General features: G+C 39.6%; 1 protein-coding gene across 2 annotated transcripts; it reads right to left on the minus strand.

The window, feature by feature from the left end:
• Window positions 1-211: 211 nt before the first annotated feature.
• LOC147623166 (putative aquaporin NIP5-1) lies at window positions 212-3,227 on the minus strand. Of its 2 annotated transcripts, none has more exons than XM_086821251.1 (5): window positions 3,034-3,227; window positions 1,873-2,097; window positions 1,409-1,603; window positions 1,197-1,258; window positions 212-558 (listed from the first exon to the last, which is right to left on the minus strand). In XM_086821251.1, exons 1-5 carry the CDS (start codon window positions 3,181-3,183, stop codon window positions 357-359), a joined length of 834 nt encoding a protein of 277 aa, XP_086677377.1. In that variant the 5' UTR covers window positions 3,184-3,227; the 3' UTR covers window positions 212-356. The 2 variants fall into 2 exon arrangements, with proteins under 2 accessions (XP_086677377.1, XP_086677378.1); XM_086821252.1 differs by having other exon boundaries at window positions 2,970-3,106.
• Between the last annotated feature and the right edge of the window lie 13,277 nt (window positions 3,228-16,504).

A 16,504-nucleotide genomic window follows, 5' to 3' on the forward strand; every position in this document is an offset into this window, starting at 1 on the left:
GAAAGATAAGTGCCCATTCGATTGGGTAAGATGGCAAAGAGCCTTAAGATAGATTGGTGGGTGGGTGAAACCATGTTGACCTACGAAGTGGTTAATGTGACCATCCCAAGATGTTATGTATAAACTTTTACTAAATATTATTATGTGTGACATTTTATAAAATATTTATTGAATTACATCCTATCTTTGAACTTTTCTAGATGGCTCATCATTAATAGTGTATTATATTTATCAACCATCATAGATACAAGTGTTGAGGCATAATGCTGATTTTGTGCATTGTTTTACTATGCCTTGCTCTTTTAAGTAGTATTAAATCATTTTCTCACTAAGCACTAGCTAAGCTTTATCATTCTCTATGTAAAGTGTCGAAAGCTTGATATCCTTTTTTGTTCTTCTGCATTTGATTTGTAAACTCTGATAAAGCTATAAGCTCCAGCACCTACGATTGCTCCACATATGGGTCCAATAACATACAACCACAAATTTGTGAAATTCTTTGTAGCTACGGCAGGACCTAGACTTCTAACAGGGTTCATTGATGCTCCCGATATGCCCCTGCACATTCAACAAATTTAATAATAATAATAATAATAATCTTAATGACCATCGCAAACATAAGTGCTAAAAAACAAGAGCAAAACATTGTATTATGGCAATGGGTTTTCCATGATATCTTTACATAATGTCTTAACATTAAAATATCTTAAAAAGAAGAGTACTTTAAAGTGATACATCATAAAGATTATGAACTAAGGTTCACAAACTTGTTAAACATTATGCAAAGTGTGCTATTTGATTTCCATTGGATGTCACAAGAAAGTCTCTACATCAAAATCAACTTGGAAAGAGTACTTTGGAGCTACATAAGCAAATTTATGAAGATAGTGTTTACATACTTGCTATATAAAATGCAAAGTGTGATATTTAAATTTGTTGACCAATGAAGTGTTTGTTTTGTAACCTTAGCTAAATAGGTAATTGTGAGTATTGCATTTGGTGGGTTACTTATACAAATAAACTAGCATGTAAGTTAAGGTTTTTGTTTTTAATCTTAACTTGCTGAGTTAATAGTGTTAATCCTCTTTCTAAAGTTAATTATCTTCTCTGCTCCTTTTTTAAAAAGGTATTATAACTGTGTTATATTATCTTATGGCTTAAATTGTAGCCTAAAGCTTAAGGGTGGAAGAGTGTACGCAGCGACAAGATTGTTGAGAATGACAGTAACACCAACAGCAATTCCTGCAAGTTCGCCAACCTGCAAATGTCAACGAAACAACTTATAAGCCTGCATCGAGGGCTCCAAAAAAATAAACTCAAATGGAGCTTGCCCGCTATGAGAATAACAAATTAGCGCTAAGGATGATTAGCATTTAGTGTTTCTGTTGAATGCTTGTTGTAGACTTACTGCGCGAGTATCTGTGGAGACAGCCGTCACCACAAACATCAAGATGAAGGTGAGCATAAACTCAACGAGAAAAGATTTCCACATAGATACAGAGGAAAGGGTGACTCCTCCATTGTGAACCGGCTCGAAAACTGCAATAAGCACGAAAGAGGAGCATATGGAGCCAGATATTTGAGCCGCAATATAGAGAGGAACCTGTATAGCACGCCACCGGCATAATCAAATTGCTTTGCAGAGTGTGGAAATCTTCAGCAATTAGTGCTAACTGTTTCTCTGATCTTTTTAAGAAATTACCAAGGCTGTATTGATGCTATACTCTTCGAACGAGCCTAATGCAGGAAGATATGACTGTGTTTTTCTGTGTGTGTGCTCGAGCGCACGCGTGTGCACGTGTCTGTGCGTGTGTGTGTGAGAGAGAGTGTATATATGCACTAAGATTAATGTGGATGCAGATGAGTGAGTACCTGGATCCAAGGGAAGTGTTTGAATGTGGCGAATGCTATCGTGACTGCGGGGTTCACATGTGCGCCGGAGATGTGACCAGTAGCGAAGATGATGAGCATGACAACCAGGCCAGCTGCCACCCCAACCCCCACGTATGTCACCTGCCCATTTCTCTCCTCATTCATAATGCTTGACCCCGCCGCCCCGAACAGCAGGATGAAGGTGCCGATGAACTCCGCTGCAACCTTCCATTGATCATATCACAACGATCAAGGTCTCTCTCTCCCCCTCTCTCTCTCTCTCTCCCCTTTGTTAATTTATCTGCATGCTAGCGTGTACGTATTAATAATTAGTCTCTTTCTCTCTCTCCTTTCACAATTTCTCTGCATTATTCTAGTACTCTGTTGGTCTAACTATTAGTAACATTCTCTCTCTCTCTCTACTTTCATAATTGCTCTCTCTCTCACTATATATAATATATATACTCCCTCCCTCTGTCCGTTCTTTGCTGATTTTTCTGCATGCTAATGTATACGTAACACTATAGCAAATAATTATTCTCTCTCTCCTTTCAGAATTTCTCTGCATTATTCTAGTACGGTGGTCTAACTATTCATAACACAGTTTCTCTCGATGACTCTACTTTTTCATACTACTGCCCCCTCTTCCCTCTCCCTCCCTCTCTCTACTTTCATAATTTCTTTGCATGCTGGTGTGTCGCTAGCTACTTCGTAGCATAATCTGTATCTCTCTCTCTCTCGATTTCTCTAGTGTATTAGTCTAGTTACTTCGTAGCGCATTACGATAGTGAATGACTGATCTCTCTCTCTCTCTCTCTCTCTCTCTCTCTCTCTCTCTGTCTCTCTCTCTCGCCCTCTCTCTAACACCTCCGTGATCTTTCTACATGCATTGCAATAACTTTACATTAGTTACAATTTATTCACTTTACATTAAATACAATTTATATGAAATTCCTCCTGTGCATGAGAAAAATTTCAAGCCTCAAGCCTCAAATGCAGCAATCCTAGTAACTTCATGACAAGCTTATCAAAATCCTACGCAGACATGATCAGCCCAGCCAGTTACCCTCTTTCATAAGAAAAAGCATAGCATCAACCTTTGTAAACAGTTCCCGAGCCCAGCCAGTTACCCTCTTTCATAAGAAAAAGCATAGCATCAACCTTTGTAAACAGTTCCCGAGAACTGCAGAATCTGGTGGTAGAGGAGCTGCTCATCATATCTGGTTTTTTCTCACCATCTTGAAGCTCGATGTCCATAGTAATATTGTTGACTAAAGAGAGTTGAAACTTGTGAGGGAGATAAGAGTCCATATAATTGAGTTATATAATCATATAAAGGCCTTGCAAGATGTAATTCTATGTGGTAGGATGAAGGCCTTGCATGATATAATGGTATGTGGAAGGCATTATACGATGTAATGGTAGGGGGCCTACAAAGCTAAAAGCACTAGACACTCCTAAAGGATGTGGTAGAAAAGGCAATTCAAGAATATGGAGGCACTATAGGAGATCCCTAAAGGGATGGTGTAGAAGCTGGGACCCTTAAATATGTTAGACCTTTGCGAATTCTAGAAAGGTTGAGTATGAAAGCACTATAAGGGAGCCCCAAAGGATGTGGTAGAAGGGGCCCCTCGAAGGATGTTGAACCTTTGCAGGAAGTTTTTCACATCCATCAACTTTCATCATAGCTTGTTAGTGGTGGCAAAGAGAACTAGAGTACTTGCCCCTCTCTCTATCTCTGTCTCTCACTCTCCCTCTCTCTATCTCTGTCTCTCACTCTCTCTCTCTCTCTCTCTATCTGTCTCTCACTCTCTCTCTCCCTCCACCGCCCTCCACCGCCCTGCATTATTTGTCCTCTTACCAACTAGTGTGTGTAACCGACCTTCCTCCATGACAAGCTCTTGTGTGTTTTTTTTTCTTTTTTCTTTTTGTTGTGAATGATCCTTATCCTTTACATGCTCTCTAAAACGCATGTTCTATATCGTTAGAATCCTGGAGGAAGCCCACCTCTTCTTAGAATCTTGGAATATCAGCACTTCTTGATCCGACAGATCGACTGGCACCTTTGTTTGTAGAATATTTCAGCGTGCAAGTTTAGTTCCCACACCCATAACTGCATGATCCTCGCTTGTCCTTTGGTCTCTTACTACCCACATACTTTGTAGTTATGCATGATTCTTGTTGTGTGCATACTTCATAACTAAAACGGTGCATGAACTCGGCCTTTGTAAATATTCTTGTGTGCATACTTCATAACTAAAAAATGGTGTAGAAACCTATGTGCAACATACCTTTGTAAATATATTTATTGTGTACATAAATGGCTAAAATGATGAAGAAAACCCCCACATTTCTATGTGCATTATATCTTTATAAATATTCTCGTGTACATAGATGGTTAAAATGGTGGAGAAATTCCCCAAAATTCTATGTGCGTCATATTTTCAAATGGGGATTATATGTTACAACCAAGTAATGTAAAAAAGGGTTCTTTACACATACACTTTATCACCATTATCTAGGTGACAATAAATGGGATCCCTAGTATCATCCATTCATGTTGTTGTATGAAGTAAAGAGTGTAAAACTTTAAGCAATTCCTCTCTCATGAAGTGTATGGCTAGAAGGGCCCTCATGGCCCATGCATCTTTTGATTTGTCCATAATCACATGCAATAATGGTTGGTGCACATGATAAGGTACTTAAATGCAAATTATCTTTTGATCTCAATGCTCCTAGTGTGGATATTGGAGTACAAATAAGATCTATTAAACAAGATTGATATGAGAATACGACAAACCTCTTTTCTAGAACTGAATTTCACACTCAAAACATGCTACACGCATCTCCAAAGACATTGCAATCTGTAAGAAATAGTGTTGCAAGTTGAGTGGATCATTGCTTGCAAGGTGTCCCAAAAAAAAAAGATTCCATCAAAAGAAGCTAAAAAAGAGGCCATTTTCAAAACATCAACAGTTTTTAGAAGACCAATTTCAAAAAAGGGAAAAAAAGGATCTTCTTTTAAAAAAAGGAGGCCCTTTTCAAAAGATCACTAGTTTCTACAATACCATTTTTGAAAAAACACCAAAAAAGGATCTTCTTTAAAAAGCACCAAGTTTGCAAATATACAAATTTTTTTAACTTTAGAAAAACATAGAGATATACCACAATTATAGGTGTGATGTACATAAAGCAAATGCGAGCAAAGAAAAAATATAAAACAATTTATCTGAAGCATTATACATCTCTCTCTCTCTCTCTCTCTCTCTCTATCTCTCTCTCTCTCTCTCTCTCTCTCTCTCTCTCTCTCTCTCTCCCCCCCCCCCTCCCTAATTGTGAAAATGCATGCTTCCATTTTTAGACATATAGTATGGGATGATTGATTATAAATGCATGTACTTGCAACATAGAAAGCAATAGAATACTGTGAAAAAGAAGTAAAACAAAAAGAAGAGGGGGGAAGCAAGAAAAAGATAACGCAAAAAAAGAGAGGAAAGAGAGAGAGAGAGAGAGAGAGAGAGAGAGAGAGAGAGAGAGAGAGACAAACAGGCAGTTAACAGATTGTATTAATCTACAAAAGGTCAACATGACCTATCATAGCTACATTTTGCTGGGCAATTTTGGATTGTCTATGATAAAGGAAGAGCTTTCGTTGAGGAGTTTCAAAGTCTATACCCAAACCTAAACCAAAAAACTTCTAAAACCACATCTTCATGATTTTTCTGGTGCATGGCATTGTAGATTTACTAGAGTAGATTGATAGGGTGTTCTTTTTTTACTTTCTTTGCTAGACAGTGATCTAATTAAATCGTCTTATAGGTCATTCTGGCCTTTTGTTCTCTCTCTCTCTCTCTCTCTCTCTCTCTCTCTCTCTCTCTCTCTCTCTCACCCCTATTCCCTTTTTCTTTTCTTTTCTTTCCCATTCTACTCACTACAATAGGGTGCATGCATAGCCACGCCCACAATCATGTTGCATCAAAGGAATTTTGGAGTTTTAACTTTCTCTCGTGTGGTTATATATGCAGCTAGGTGCACTAGGCTAGATTTGCACATATAGCCATGTGCATAGCCATGTTCACACAGGTGTACTATAATCACCACACAAAAAAATGAGGGAGGGAGAGGGAGGACAAACTGGGAGAGAGAGAAACAAATCAGATCTTCTTCTCTCTCTCCCATTCCTCCCCCCCACCCCGTCGGCCTTCCCCAATTTGTTTTTTAAACAACTAGCACATGCATGAAAAATACACATTTACATGGAAAAAAATACACATTTGTAACATATATTAAAAAGCTTCATAAATAAATATAAACATATATTGAGAGTAGTCCACATCAAGTTAAACAAGATTTTCATATCATATTATGAATAAAGATCAGGGATTTCACTGACGTATACGAGAACATGTGAACATGTTAATAACATATGTTAATAACATATGTTAATAACACAAAAAATCTTGTGATGACATGTTATATTCACAAAGCTTTCACAAGGGCCTAAAAAAATTATCTTTGTCGGGCATAAAAAATCCTTTTAGGTGGCCACTGACCTGCTATTATGTGAAGATGGTAATATGAGAACATGTGAATAGCAAATTCCCATGTGTAGCCAAGCTTTTAAGGGGTTCCCAAATGGCAAGTGACCTGTTATTTTATGAACGGTAACATGAGAACATGTGAATAACTTGTTCACATGTGTTATTATCACAAAAAATCTTGTGATCACGTGAATATTAAATCCCTGATAAAGATGTGCTTGCAGGTTTCCACTTCAAGCAGAGGACTTCATGTGGCGATGGTGGTTTTGCCATGCAAACACCCTTATCATCTATTGTGCTTTGCAACAACTTGCCTGATGGATGGTTGTTGTAGGGATTATAATTGCCTACAATCCATCCCATCATCAACAAAGTCCATGGTTGTGAGTTCTTATTATCATGGAATACCAGCCTGCATAGGTAAATTCCTTGTTTGGAGTATATTGACTCCTTTGTTGGATTTTTTATCACTAAAATACTACTACTTCTTAGCAATGAAACACTATTACTGCTGTTATTTAGCACTATCATACTACTATCTAGCAGTATGATAGTGATAGTTAGCTTAGATTTCTAGCTAAGAGTTGAAGAGTGCTAGGTAGTGCTAGTCATCAGTATGGTAGTGCTAGTTAGCACTATGTTCTTGCTAGTTATCAATGATAGTGATAGTTAGCTTAGATTTCTAGTTAAGAGTTGAAGAGTGCTAGTCATCAGTATGGTAGTGCTAGTCATCAGTATGGTAGTGCTAGTTAGCACTATGTTCTTGCTAGTTATCAATGACATAGTGTTAGTTAGCAATTACATAGTGCTAGTTAGCAATCGGTGCAAGCTAGTTAGCAACAATGAGTGCTAGTTAGCACTGACATAGTGATAGTTAGCAATGACATAGTGCTAGCTAGCAACAATGAGTGCTTGCTAACTATCAGGAAAAAATTTGTAAGGTGTTTTGGGCTTGTGTACATATGGGATGCATGGCATGTAAAAAAGCTTTGCTCTAAATGCCTTGGCAGATGTACAGAGTGGATGGTTTGGTAGTAAGCTAGTACATGCATGCTTTTTTTGGGAGCAGGTGCTTGAGATTTGAAGTTTTTTTTATTGCAGCAGTGTGTATGGCTACCAGTGGGAAACGGCCTTATGATAGGCGGTGCTCTTGGTGGACATGTATACCAAGTGTGAGACAATAACTATGGTCGCTGGTCATAGCAAAAGATTCTTGGGCTAAAATTAGAAAGCACATGGATGCCTCATGGCGGTTGGTAAAAGGATGAGCGTGCACAACAAAAAAGAGATGGGAAGCGCAGAGAGAAGGTGCTTCGGGAAGATTTAGAGTGAGGGTATTCCACCGCCTGCTGCAGTGACCATGCTGGTTTTTGGATGGTGTAGCTGACAGAGAACCTGTAGCAAAAAGAACCTGTGGTGGTAGATCTACAGCAACAGGAAAGGATGAACGTGATAGCGCAGCTCATGTACATGATTGCTGCAGTAGTCGAGGGCCAGGGTGATCCTGGTTGAGTTTTGGTGGACTGCTACGGCTGATGGCGAAGGATGATCGTTGTTTTGTCGTGAGTGATGGGATGGGCTGTAAAAGTTTTGCTCTCTAGCAAAGAAGGCGCTGGCGATAGCAAGCTCTGCAGATGTGGGTACTTTGTGTGTTGTTGCCGCCAGTTCTTTTTGGGTGACGCCAGGGAGAGTTTTGGAGGTGTGTATCTGGTTGAGGTTGCTGCTAGTAGTGTAGCAGTGGTGTGGGATTTTCTCAAAGTGTTAACGATGGCAGTGGGGCTACGATGGCTGATAGCGGGGAGTTCAGAGGGTTGCTTGGGTTTGCTTTAACGCTGGCGGTGGTGGCTGGTGACGACAGAGAGAGGGTGTCTTGTTGCCTTTACTACCACAAAGATAAGAGCAAAGTTTTCTTTGGGTTGGAGAGCCGCCTCTCTGAGTGAAGGTGGTGTGTTCGTGTGTATAGCTACTGTGGAGCTGGCAAAGCTCATAGTTGTGTGTGTTGTTGGGTTACTGTCTCCTGGTGTCTCAGGGCAGCTTGAAGGCTAAGGTGATGATGTTCTAAGAAAAGGTGAGAGAGGGATTAGCCAAGATGAATGGGGGACAGCCTTGTGAGTATACATCTTGTGTTGATGTGAAGGTGTCGTGTATGTGAGATGGTTGTGTGAGCAAAAGCTTTTGTGTGTCAGAAGAAGCTGTATGGAAGTGTTGACTGGGAATTCAAGGAAATGAATGATACTGGTGATGTATCTGGCTATGGTTGTGTGTTGGTATCCTGTGTGTGTTGATTTGCAGGAGAAGGCATGATTGATGTGTTTGGTGGTGTAGTCCACGGGTTTACACTCTCACAGCGCACTTTGTGCTAGCCTTCGATTACCTCGTCATGCACATAGTGGAAGTGTATGTGTTGCTGGGTAATTACTTGTCTATGGTGCCCCTGTTTTGGGCTATTTTTCTAGTGTGGGTGGTGTGGTGAGCCATGTGAGAAGTGTTCCAGCCAGTGTGCTAGTGGTGCCCCTGTTTTTGTGCTAGTGTTACACCAAGGATTGGGGGAGTGGGAAGCTATAGAGGCCTGTCTCCATGTTCTTTTTTATGCTCCACATTCTTTTTGGTGCCCCCACTGAGGATAGCTCAGTATTTTTCTTCGCCTAGAAGGGTGTATGTCCCATAGGAGAGAGACTCATACCGTTTCTTTTGGCAGGGATTGTTGCAGATTTTCATGATGTGGTCTTATCCAAAATTTCATGGCAGGAAGGGTGAGGATGTGTTTGACTTCTTGGAGCAAATGGAGTTGGCATGCATTAGCAATCATGTTACAGATGAAGAGAAGGTTTTGAGGCTAGTAAAGATTTTCTTGAAGGGAGATGCCCGAAGCTGGCTTAAAGATTTTGAAGCACAGGATGCGGCATATGATCTACATGGTGTTTTGACCTTAGACAGGTTGAAAGAAGGCCTTTTGGAGCATTTTTAACAAGGAGAGGAGCCTAGTGTGCTTTGGCAGGAGTTGAGCATCTTAAAGCAGATTGGGCAATCACTGGATGATTTTGTGAAGGTATTTACATGTCTATGGGGTAAGTGGTGTATGACATTGAAGCAGGAAGTTCCTCCTATGTTTCTGAAGAAGAGCTTGTTTTTTATTGATGGTTTGTTTAGGGTTGAGTTGAAGAATCCCAAGTCATTTGATGATGCAGTTAGGGTTGCTAGGGAAAAGGAAGGCAAGATTTTGAAGCAGATGGAGATGGGTATTTATCCGCATGAAAGTGTTGTGTCTGCAAAAAGGGATATGCACGTAAATTTGGTTGAGGTGGATAAGAGTTCTATGCAAAGTTTGATTAGACAGGAGCCTCAAAGGCCTATACAGGTGCAAAGGGGGATGTTCTATGTGCCTTCTGATTTTTTTCCAAAGTCTTTAAAGCATGTGAAGGTGGATGAAAAGCAGGTGAAGGAGCAAAGTGAAGATATGTGTTTAATGCATGATGTGGATGTAGCTAAGGTTTTTCCTATTGATGTTGCGATTGAAACTAAGGATGTGCATGTTGAAAAGCAGGATGAGGAATCTAGGTCAAGGTTTGAGACTTTTGCAGATGAGGAGTTATTGGATTATTCTTTGGATTGGGACGTCATGGCTGTGCATGACAGTGATTTGGAATGCTCTATTGAAGATCTGTTGCATGACGAATGAAGATCAATGCAAGGATGTAACAAAAAAGACACTTAGGGCTCTTGTAAAGAGTTCCAAGTTGTAGATGAATGTGGGAGTGGGCTTGACAATAATCCCACATGGGAACTTTTGGGAGTTTTAGAGTTTTTGTATAAAAAGTGGCCCATTTGAGAGCTAGATAACACTCTTTGGTCATTTGGTTGAGAGGCTCATAGAGAGAGCTTGCTCCATAGCTCCATCTCATGTGCTCTCCCAAGGCTCTCCATCTCCATTCTTGCTTCAATCTTGTACTCTCTATTCTCTACATTTTCAATGATATGAGGTTATGGTCTACACACTTGCTAATCTAGATTTCTTAATGATGTTGTGATGCTAAAATCTGATTTGTGAATTGTAGAGTGCATGTGATGAAGCTTGTGCATGAAATGATGTGTAGTTGAGGCTTGTGTGATAGCTCTTTGCATGTTAGATTCTTTGCATAAGTTGCATTTTTATGCTTAAGTGTAGCCTAATCTTGATGCTTTGATTATGTTAGATTGATTGCTTAAGTGTTGAAGAAGGATTGAGTAGGACTAGAAGTCATTAGTGTGTGGTTAACTAATCTTCTCCCATTTGGGATAGCCTCTATGCGCTAACCGGGTTGCATTCACGGATTGACAAAGTGTGTGGGTTGGAGTGTAGCCTCCGCTATGCTATGATGTCCCAAACAAGATCATTTGCATTCGGATCTGGATGACATGCATGCACATGGAAGCAAAGAGGATGATGCCTTGGGATTGGCTAATGATAAGAAGGAAGAGAAGTTGGATACAGAATGCTTTGAGGATGATTCTTTGCCAGATTCTACAAGCTGGGAGGAGGATGGGGTAGGGACTTGTGATGAAGTGAAGATAGTTTGCAATGCGGATATGGAGAGTATGGAGGAAGATCCTATTGTTATGGATTTTCTTAGACAGCTTGATGGTGGTCTGGTACCTACGATGAAGGATGTGGATGTTTTTCCATTTGATGCATTATGTGCTGGGGAGTCTTTGGACAATGATACCAGAGGGGTTGGCAACACTCAAGAAGATATGCATGTAGATTGGGCTGATGAAGAGCGTTGTGATGTGAGTATTGTGCTTGAGGAAGATATGTGGGAAGTTGCTAGCCTTGATGATTGAACAGGAGCCAGAGATGGACATGGATGCAAATATGGTTGAGAATGTAACTAAGGCTTCTTTGCGTGTTGCTGAAATACTAAAGGCAAAGTCCATGGATGACAAGGATTTTGAACCAATTGAGTTGTATGATTGTGAAGAGATGCCTATTTTACAAGAGTTGGAAGTGCTTGTGGACACTGCTGTTGGAAAGGATGTGGATTTTTGTGTGCATAAAGGTCAAAATGTTGGAACTTGGCCTTACTGGTAATGATGAATTGGATGCTAAATGTTGCAATGCCATAGGTTTTGAAGACAAGGAGGTTTGTTGTGGGTGAAGTGTTCTTTCATGGTTTATTTGAAGAGCGAATGCTTGAGGGTGATGCTACGTGGTCAGAGTCTGTGAATGCTTACGAAAATGATTTTAGCATCACAACATCATTAAGAAATCTAGATTAGCAAGTGTGTAGACCATAACCTCATATCATTGAAAATGTAGAGAATAGAGAGTACAAGATTGAAGCAAGAATGGAGATGGAGAGCCTTGGGAGAGCACATGAGATGGAGCTATGGAGCAAGCTCTCTCTATGAGCCTCTCAACCAAATGACCAAAGAGTGTTCTCTAGATCTCAAATGGGCCACTTTTTATACAAAAACTCTAAAACTCCCAAAAGTTCCCATGTGGGATTATTGTCAAGCCCACTCCCACATTCATCTACAACTTGGAACTCTTTACAAGAGCCCTAAGTGTCTTTTTTGTTGCATCCTTGCATTGATCTTCATTCGTATGCAACACTCCTCCCTTTCTATTTTCGCACGTCCTCGAGCGCGGTAGTAGCAAGAGCTGCAAAAAACAATGGATACAAGTAAAGCTTTTTATTGAAAAAAAGAAAAGAAAAAAAACCAGCAATGATAATTTCACACGTGAGCATACAAGTGCAAGGCTGATTAAAGTTTTAAAGAGTACTAAAATAGGTGAGTAAAGACTAGTCAAAGTGAGACTTAAGTGGTAGATAGTGCTATGCAAAGGCAAGTCTGCTTGTACACCGCCGGTTATGACCGCAGTCTCAATGTCCTACAAGTATTTAAGTTATTCCTAAGTGGCAAACCTACTCCTAATTATGAGCAAAGGTGATTGGAACTCTCTTTTTTTTTTTAGCAAGTGTGTAGAAGAGGTTCCATCCCAATGAGACCCAAGCAATGGCCAAGAGACCTCCGCCAAGAGAATCTAAAAACCGCTAAGTATCTCAAGGGCGACAGACCCTTTTTCTTTCTTTTATGACCTAAGGAGTACCCCATGAAGATGAGGGCATCGGTATCGAGGGCCCATAGTGTACCCCAGAGTCCTACCAACATCTATCAAGGCGATAGATTCCTCGAAGGTCTTTTTCTGAAGCTTTTAGACGTCAGTGTTCACCCCATGGAAACCAAAGCATCGGCCCTATCATTGCATAACACATGCCCTTAGGATGAAAGGTTAGTTCTCATTTGAAGGATCCATCGAGAGGATGGAATAATTAGGGATATTAGTAATGTTAGATGTTTTTTATTAAGAGTTATTCAAGTGGAGGATTGGCTAGCTAATGTGATGAATTCAATACGGAAGTAGGGGTATTAGTAACACTAGATTAGTGTTATTAAAGGAGTTTTCCAAGTGAATATTATCTAGATGATGATGAATCTAATATAAATGATGAAGCCTCTTGACTAACATCAAGTTCAAGCAAACAAAATCATGCTCAAAAGGCAATGGAGCCCCAAGATGTAATGGCAAGGCAATTAGAGGCTAGTGAGACATGATGCTTAGAAATTCAAGGTAAGTGGTTCTAGTCCTTCTAATTTTTAACCATATTGTGATGCTATATGGTGTATTTTTTTATAATGTCAATCATAAGATGAATTAGTTTCCCCACTTAGGATCTAGGGAGAAGAAAAAGAGATGTGCATAGAAGAGGAAAAGGAGATATTAAAAAGGAGGAGGTAAAGAGTAGACTTACAGAATTGTTTGTTGGAGTTGAATGATAGAGACATCTCCATTGTTTCTTTCCTTGTGCTTTTTTCAATTACTTCTTCATTTAGCATAATCCTTTTTTGTCTCTTAAGAATCAATTATCTATCTTAATTATAAACCTGATTACTTACTATGAACCACCCTATTTTACTAATTTTAAGTTGGTATGAGAGAATCCTAAGTTAGTGGCTCATACTAGTAGAATCATTAAAATTTTAAAAAAGAGTTGATTAGGATTTGTTTAATCATTTTCCATCCTTGTGGTGAGATATTATGTATGTATATGTATATATATATATATATATATATATATATATAGAGAGAGAGAGAGAGAGAGAGAGAGAGAGAGAGAGAGAGAGAGAGAGAGAGAGAGAGAGAGAGAGAGAGAGAGAGAGAGAGAGAGAGAGAGAGAGAGAGAGAGAGAGAGAGAGAGAGGAGGAATAGAAAATCCACCTTTGCTCATTTGTTGCAAGGGCTGCAGAGCAACTAGCTCTATGTAGTAAAGTAAGAGAAAGAGAGACTAGACACCCAAACAAATCGCCTCTACTAAGAGATAGATAGATGATTGGGAGAGAGAGAGAGAGAGAGAGAGAGAGAGAGAGAGAGAGAGAGAGAGAGAGAGAGAGAAGAGGAATAGAAAATCCACCTTTGCTCATTTGTTGCAAGGGCTGCAGAGCAACTAGCTCTATGTAGTAATAGTAAGAGAAAGAGAGACTAGACACCCAAACAAATCGTCTCTACTAGAGATAGATAGATGATTGGGAGATAGGGAACATAATATCTAAAGGTGAAGCAGACCAGAGAGTGGGGCAGTAAGTTGTGATATTGTAAGAGCTCTCAAAACTCTCGGGTAACAATTTTGTCTGTGGGCACCCGTTTTTACAGCATCTTCTTTGAATTGTAGGAGTTTGGATCAAGTACAGCATCCTACTTGTGGTAGCTCTTCTAGCGTATCAAACTAAATAACAGGAAAGGAGCGTTTAAGGTTTTTGTGGATTTTGAAGGAGTTTTGCTAAGCTTATTAAGCTTTTCCAAGCAATGGAAGGATGGCCATGTTATGGAGGTGGACGAGAAGCACGAAATGGGTGAAATGGAGATCATTGAAGGTAAAACTAATCACCTCTGAGGATGAACAGGAGACAACGGGCTACATGTTTTTCTTCCTTCTATAGCTTCGTCAAAATGGCCGCCTTCCTCTTGGTTGGCTTGCCACTTCTTGCCATTTCTATGCTCCATATCTTTTGTATGAGATAATGTTGCATTTCTTAAGAAAATCTCAACATAATGCATGAATAAATGGGAAATATTCGTCAAACTTATGTGGCTCTAGGACCGTATCTCCATTCCTTGAATCACCTAATAAGATATGGATCCATGACCATATCTCCATACCTTGAATCACCTGCCTCTAAGGTAATATCCATCAAAGATATGGCTCCATGGCCATATATCCATGGCTTTAGCCACCGACCTTTAGAGGAGATATGGCTCAAGGGTAATTTCTCTACACCCTCCTTTAGAGACATGAGATACCAATATTTTGAGGAGATATATCCCTTTAACCGTTTTCAACGCCATGCTAGCACTATCTAAGCTAGATGTGGCTTAAAAGACTTTTCTCCACTACAACCAAGGCCATGCAACTCTATATCCAAGAGCTAGACTTTAAGCCCCATGATATGGCTCTAAAGAAGGCCTAACCCCTAGTAGATAAGATATGTCTCTATGGCCATATCTCCCTACCTTGAGCTGCCCACCTCTAATTAACTATTGATCTTGTCTTATCTCTAGAGGAGGAAAGGCTCTAACACCAAAATTTATTAAAGCAAGGGGTAACAGGGCCTCATGACCATGTCACCAAATTTGGCTACTTTGCCATATCTCCCTATAAGCAAGGGATTCTTGTAAAGATGAAAGATTCTTAGAGTGAGGGCTAGAGCACCTTCTTATAGGGGATATGAGCCTTTTGATATTAGCCGACTAGGCCTATGGGTTGGGCCACTTGCAAAAAAGAGGACACAAAAACAAGCGTTTAGCATTTTCATGTGGGTTGTTGGGGCCCTCTCTTGGCCTTATGCCTTCCCATTGGGTCTAGCCAATGGGGACTAGGGTCTTTCACAAACTTTGTTATACTATCAATGGGTATTAAACATTAATCATGCCCACATATAGTAGGTACTTAGGCTGGTACAATAATAGGAGGTTTGATCCCATATTTCTTTGTGATGGAATTGTTGTAGCACATAGTAGTACTGTTGGAAGATGCTTCACCCATGGCCATAAACACACTCATTAGAGAGAATTTATTTGGGGTATTCGGAAACTTGACATTTGTCATGGGATATTTGTCGTATTTGACATATTTATTGTATTTGGGATATTTGATATACTTGGAGCATTAGGAGTCATTAGATATGTATAAGGTTATTTTGGGTGAGTAAACATGAGAGAATCTACTAGAGGATCTTGTGGAGATCAAGTGGGCACGTGGGTGAGTAAACATTAGGAGTCATTAGATATGTATAAGGTTATTTTGGGTGAGTAAACATGAGAGAATCTACTAGAGAATCTTGTGGAGATCAAGTGGGCACGTGGAGGAGATTCTCTAGGCTAGAATGTAGGAGAGAATAGTTGACCTCCCATGTGGTGTAGTGACATCATTGCCTATATGTACTCAAGCTTGTAATGTTATCCTATTTAAGAGGCTTCTCTCATCTTGCGAGTAAAATAGGTAATTGACCTAGACTACTTGTAATGTTATCCTATTTAAGAGGCTTCTCTCATCTTGCGAGTAAAATAGGTAATTGACCTAGACTACTTGGAGAGATTCCCTTCCAAATATTGAAAATATATATCTTTTTTCAGTATTGGATAGAAATTTACAATTTGATTCTCACAAAAGACTAAAATTTGCTTAAATTTTAAACAAGTAAAAGTAAATCAAAGCACTACCTTTAAAGTATATCAAAATTTTAATACTTGAATCATCTATATAATAGCTATGTTTATAAAGTGCTTAATTTTTTGATTATTTAAATTGTGTGATATGAAGGAGAGGCTCACCACTCCACTTACTAGGGCTATTTTTTCCTTGCCCTTCCTCTTTGCAAGAACCCAAGCTGGATACCACATGATTCTTGACTTAATCATCATTTGGTGTGACATGCTTCTTTCCTCCACATATCTTACCTCTAAGCAAAACCTAGATAATGCATGCTTTAGTATCCTTAGTAGAAAAGGGATGTTATTTCGTGTCGCCCATTTGGCGTTCCTGAGTTTTTGT

Source organism: Cibotium barometz, chromosome 27 (genome assembly GCF_041138505.1).
Source record: "Cibotium barometz isolate CiBa-2024 chromosome 27, ASM4113850v1, whole genome shotgun sequence".
Lineage (NCBI taxonomy): Eukaryota > Viridiplantae > Streptophyta > Polypodiopsida > Cyatheales > Cibotiaceae > Cibotium > Cibotium barometz.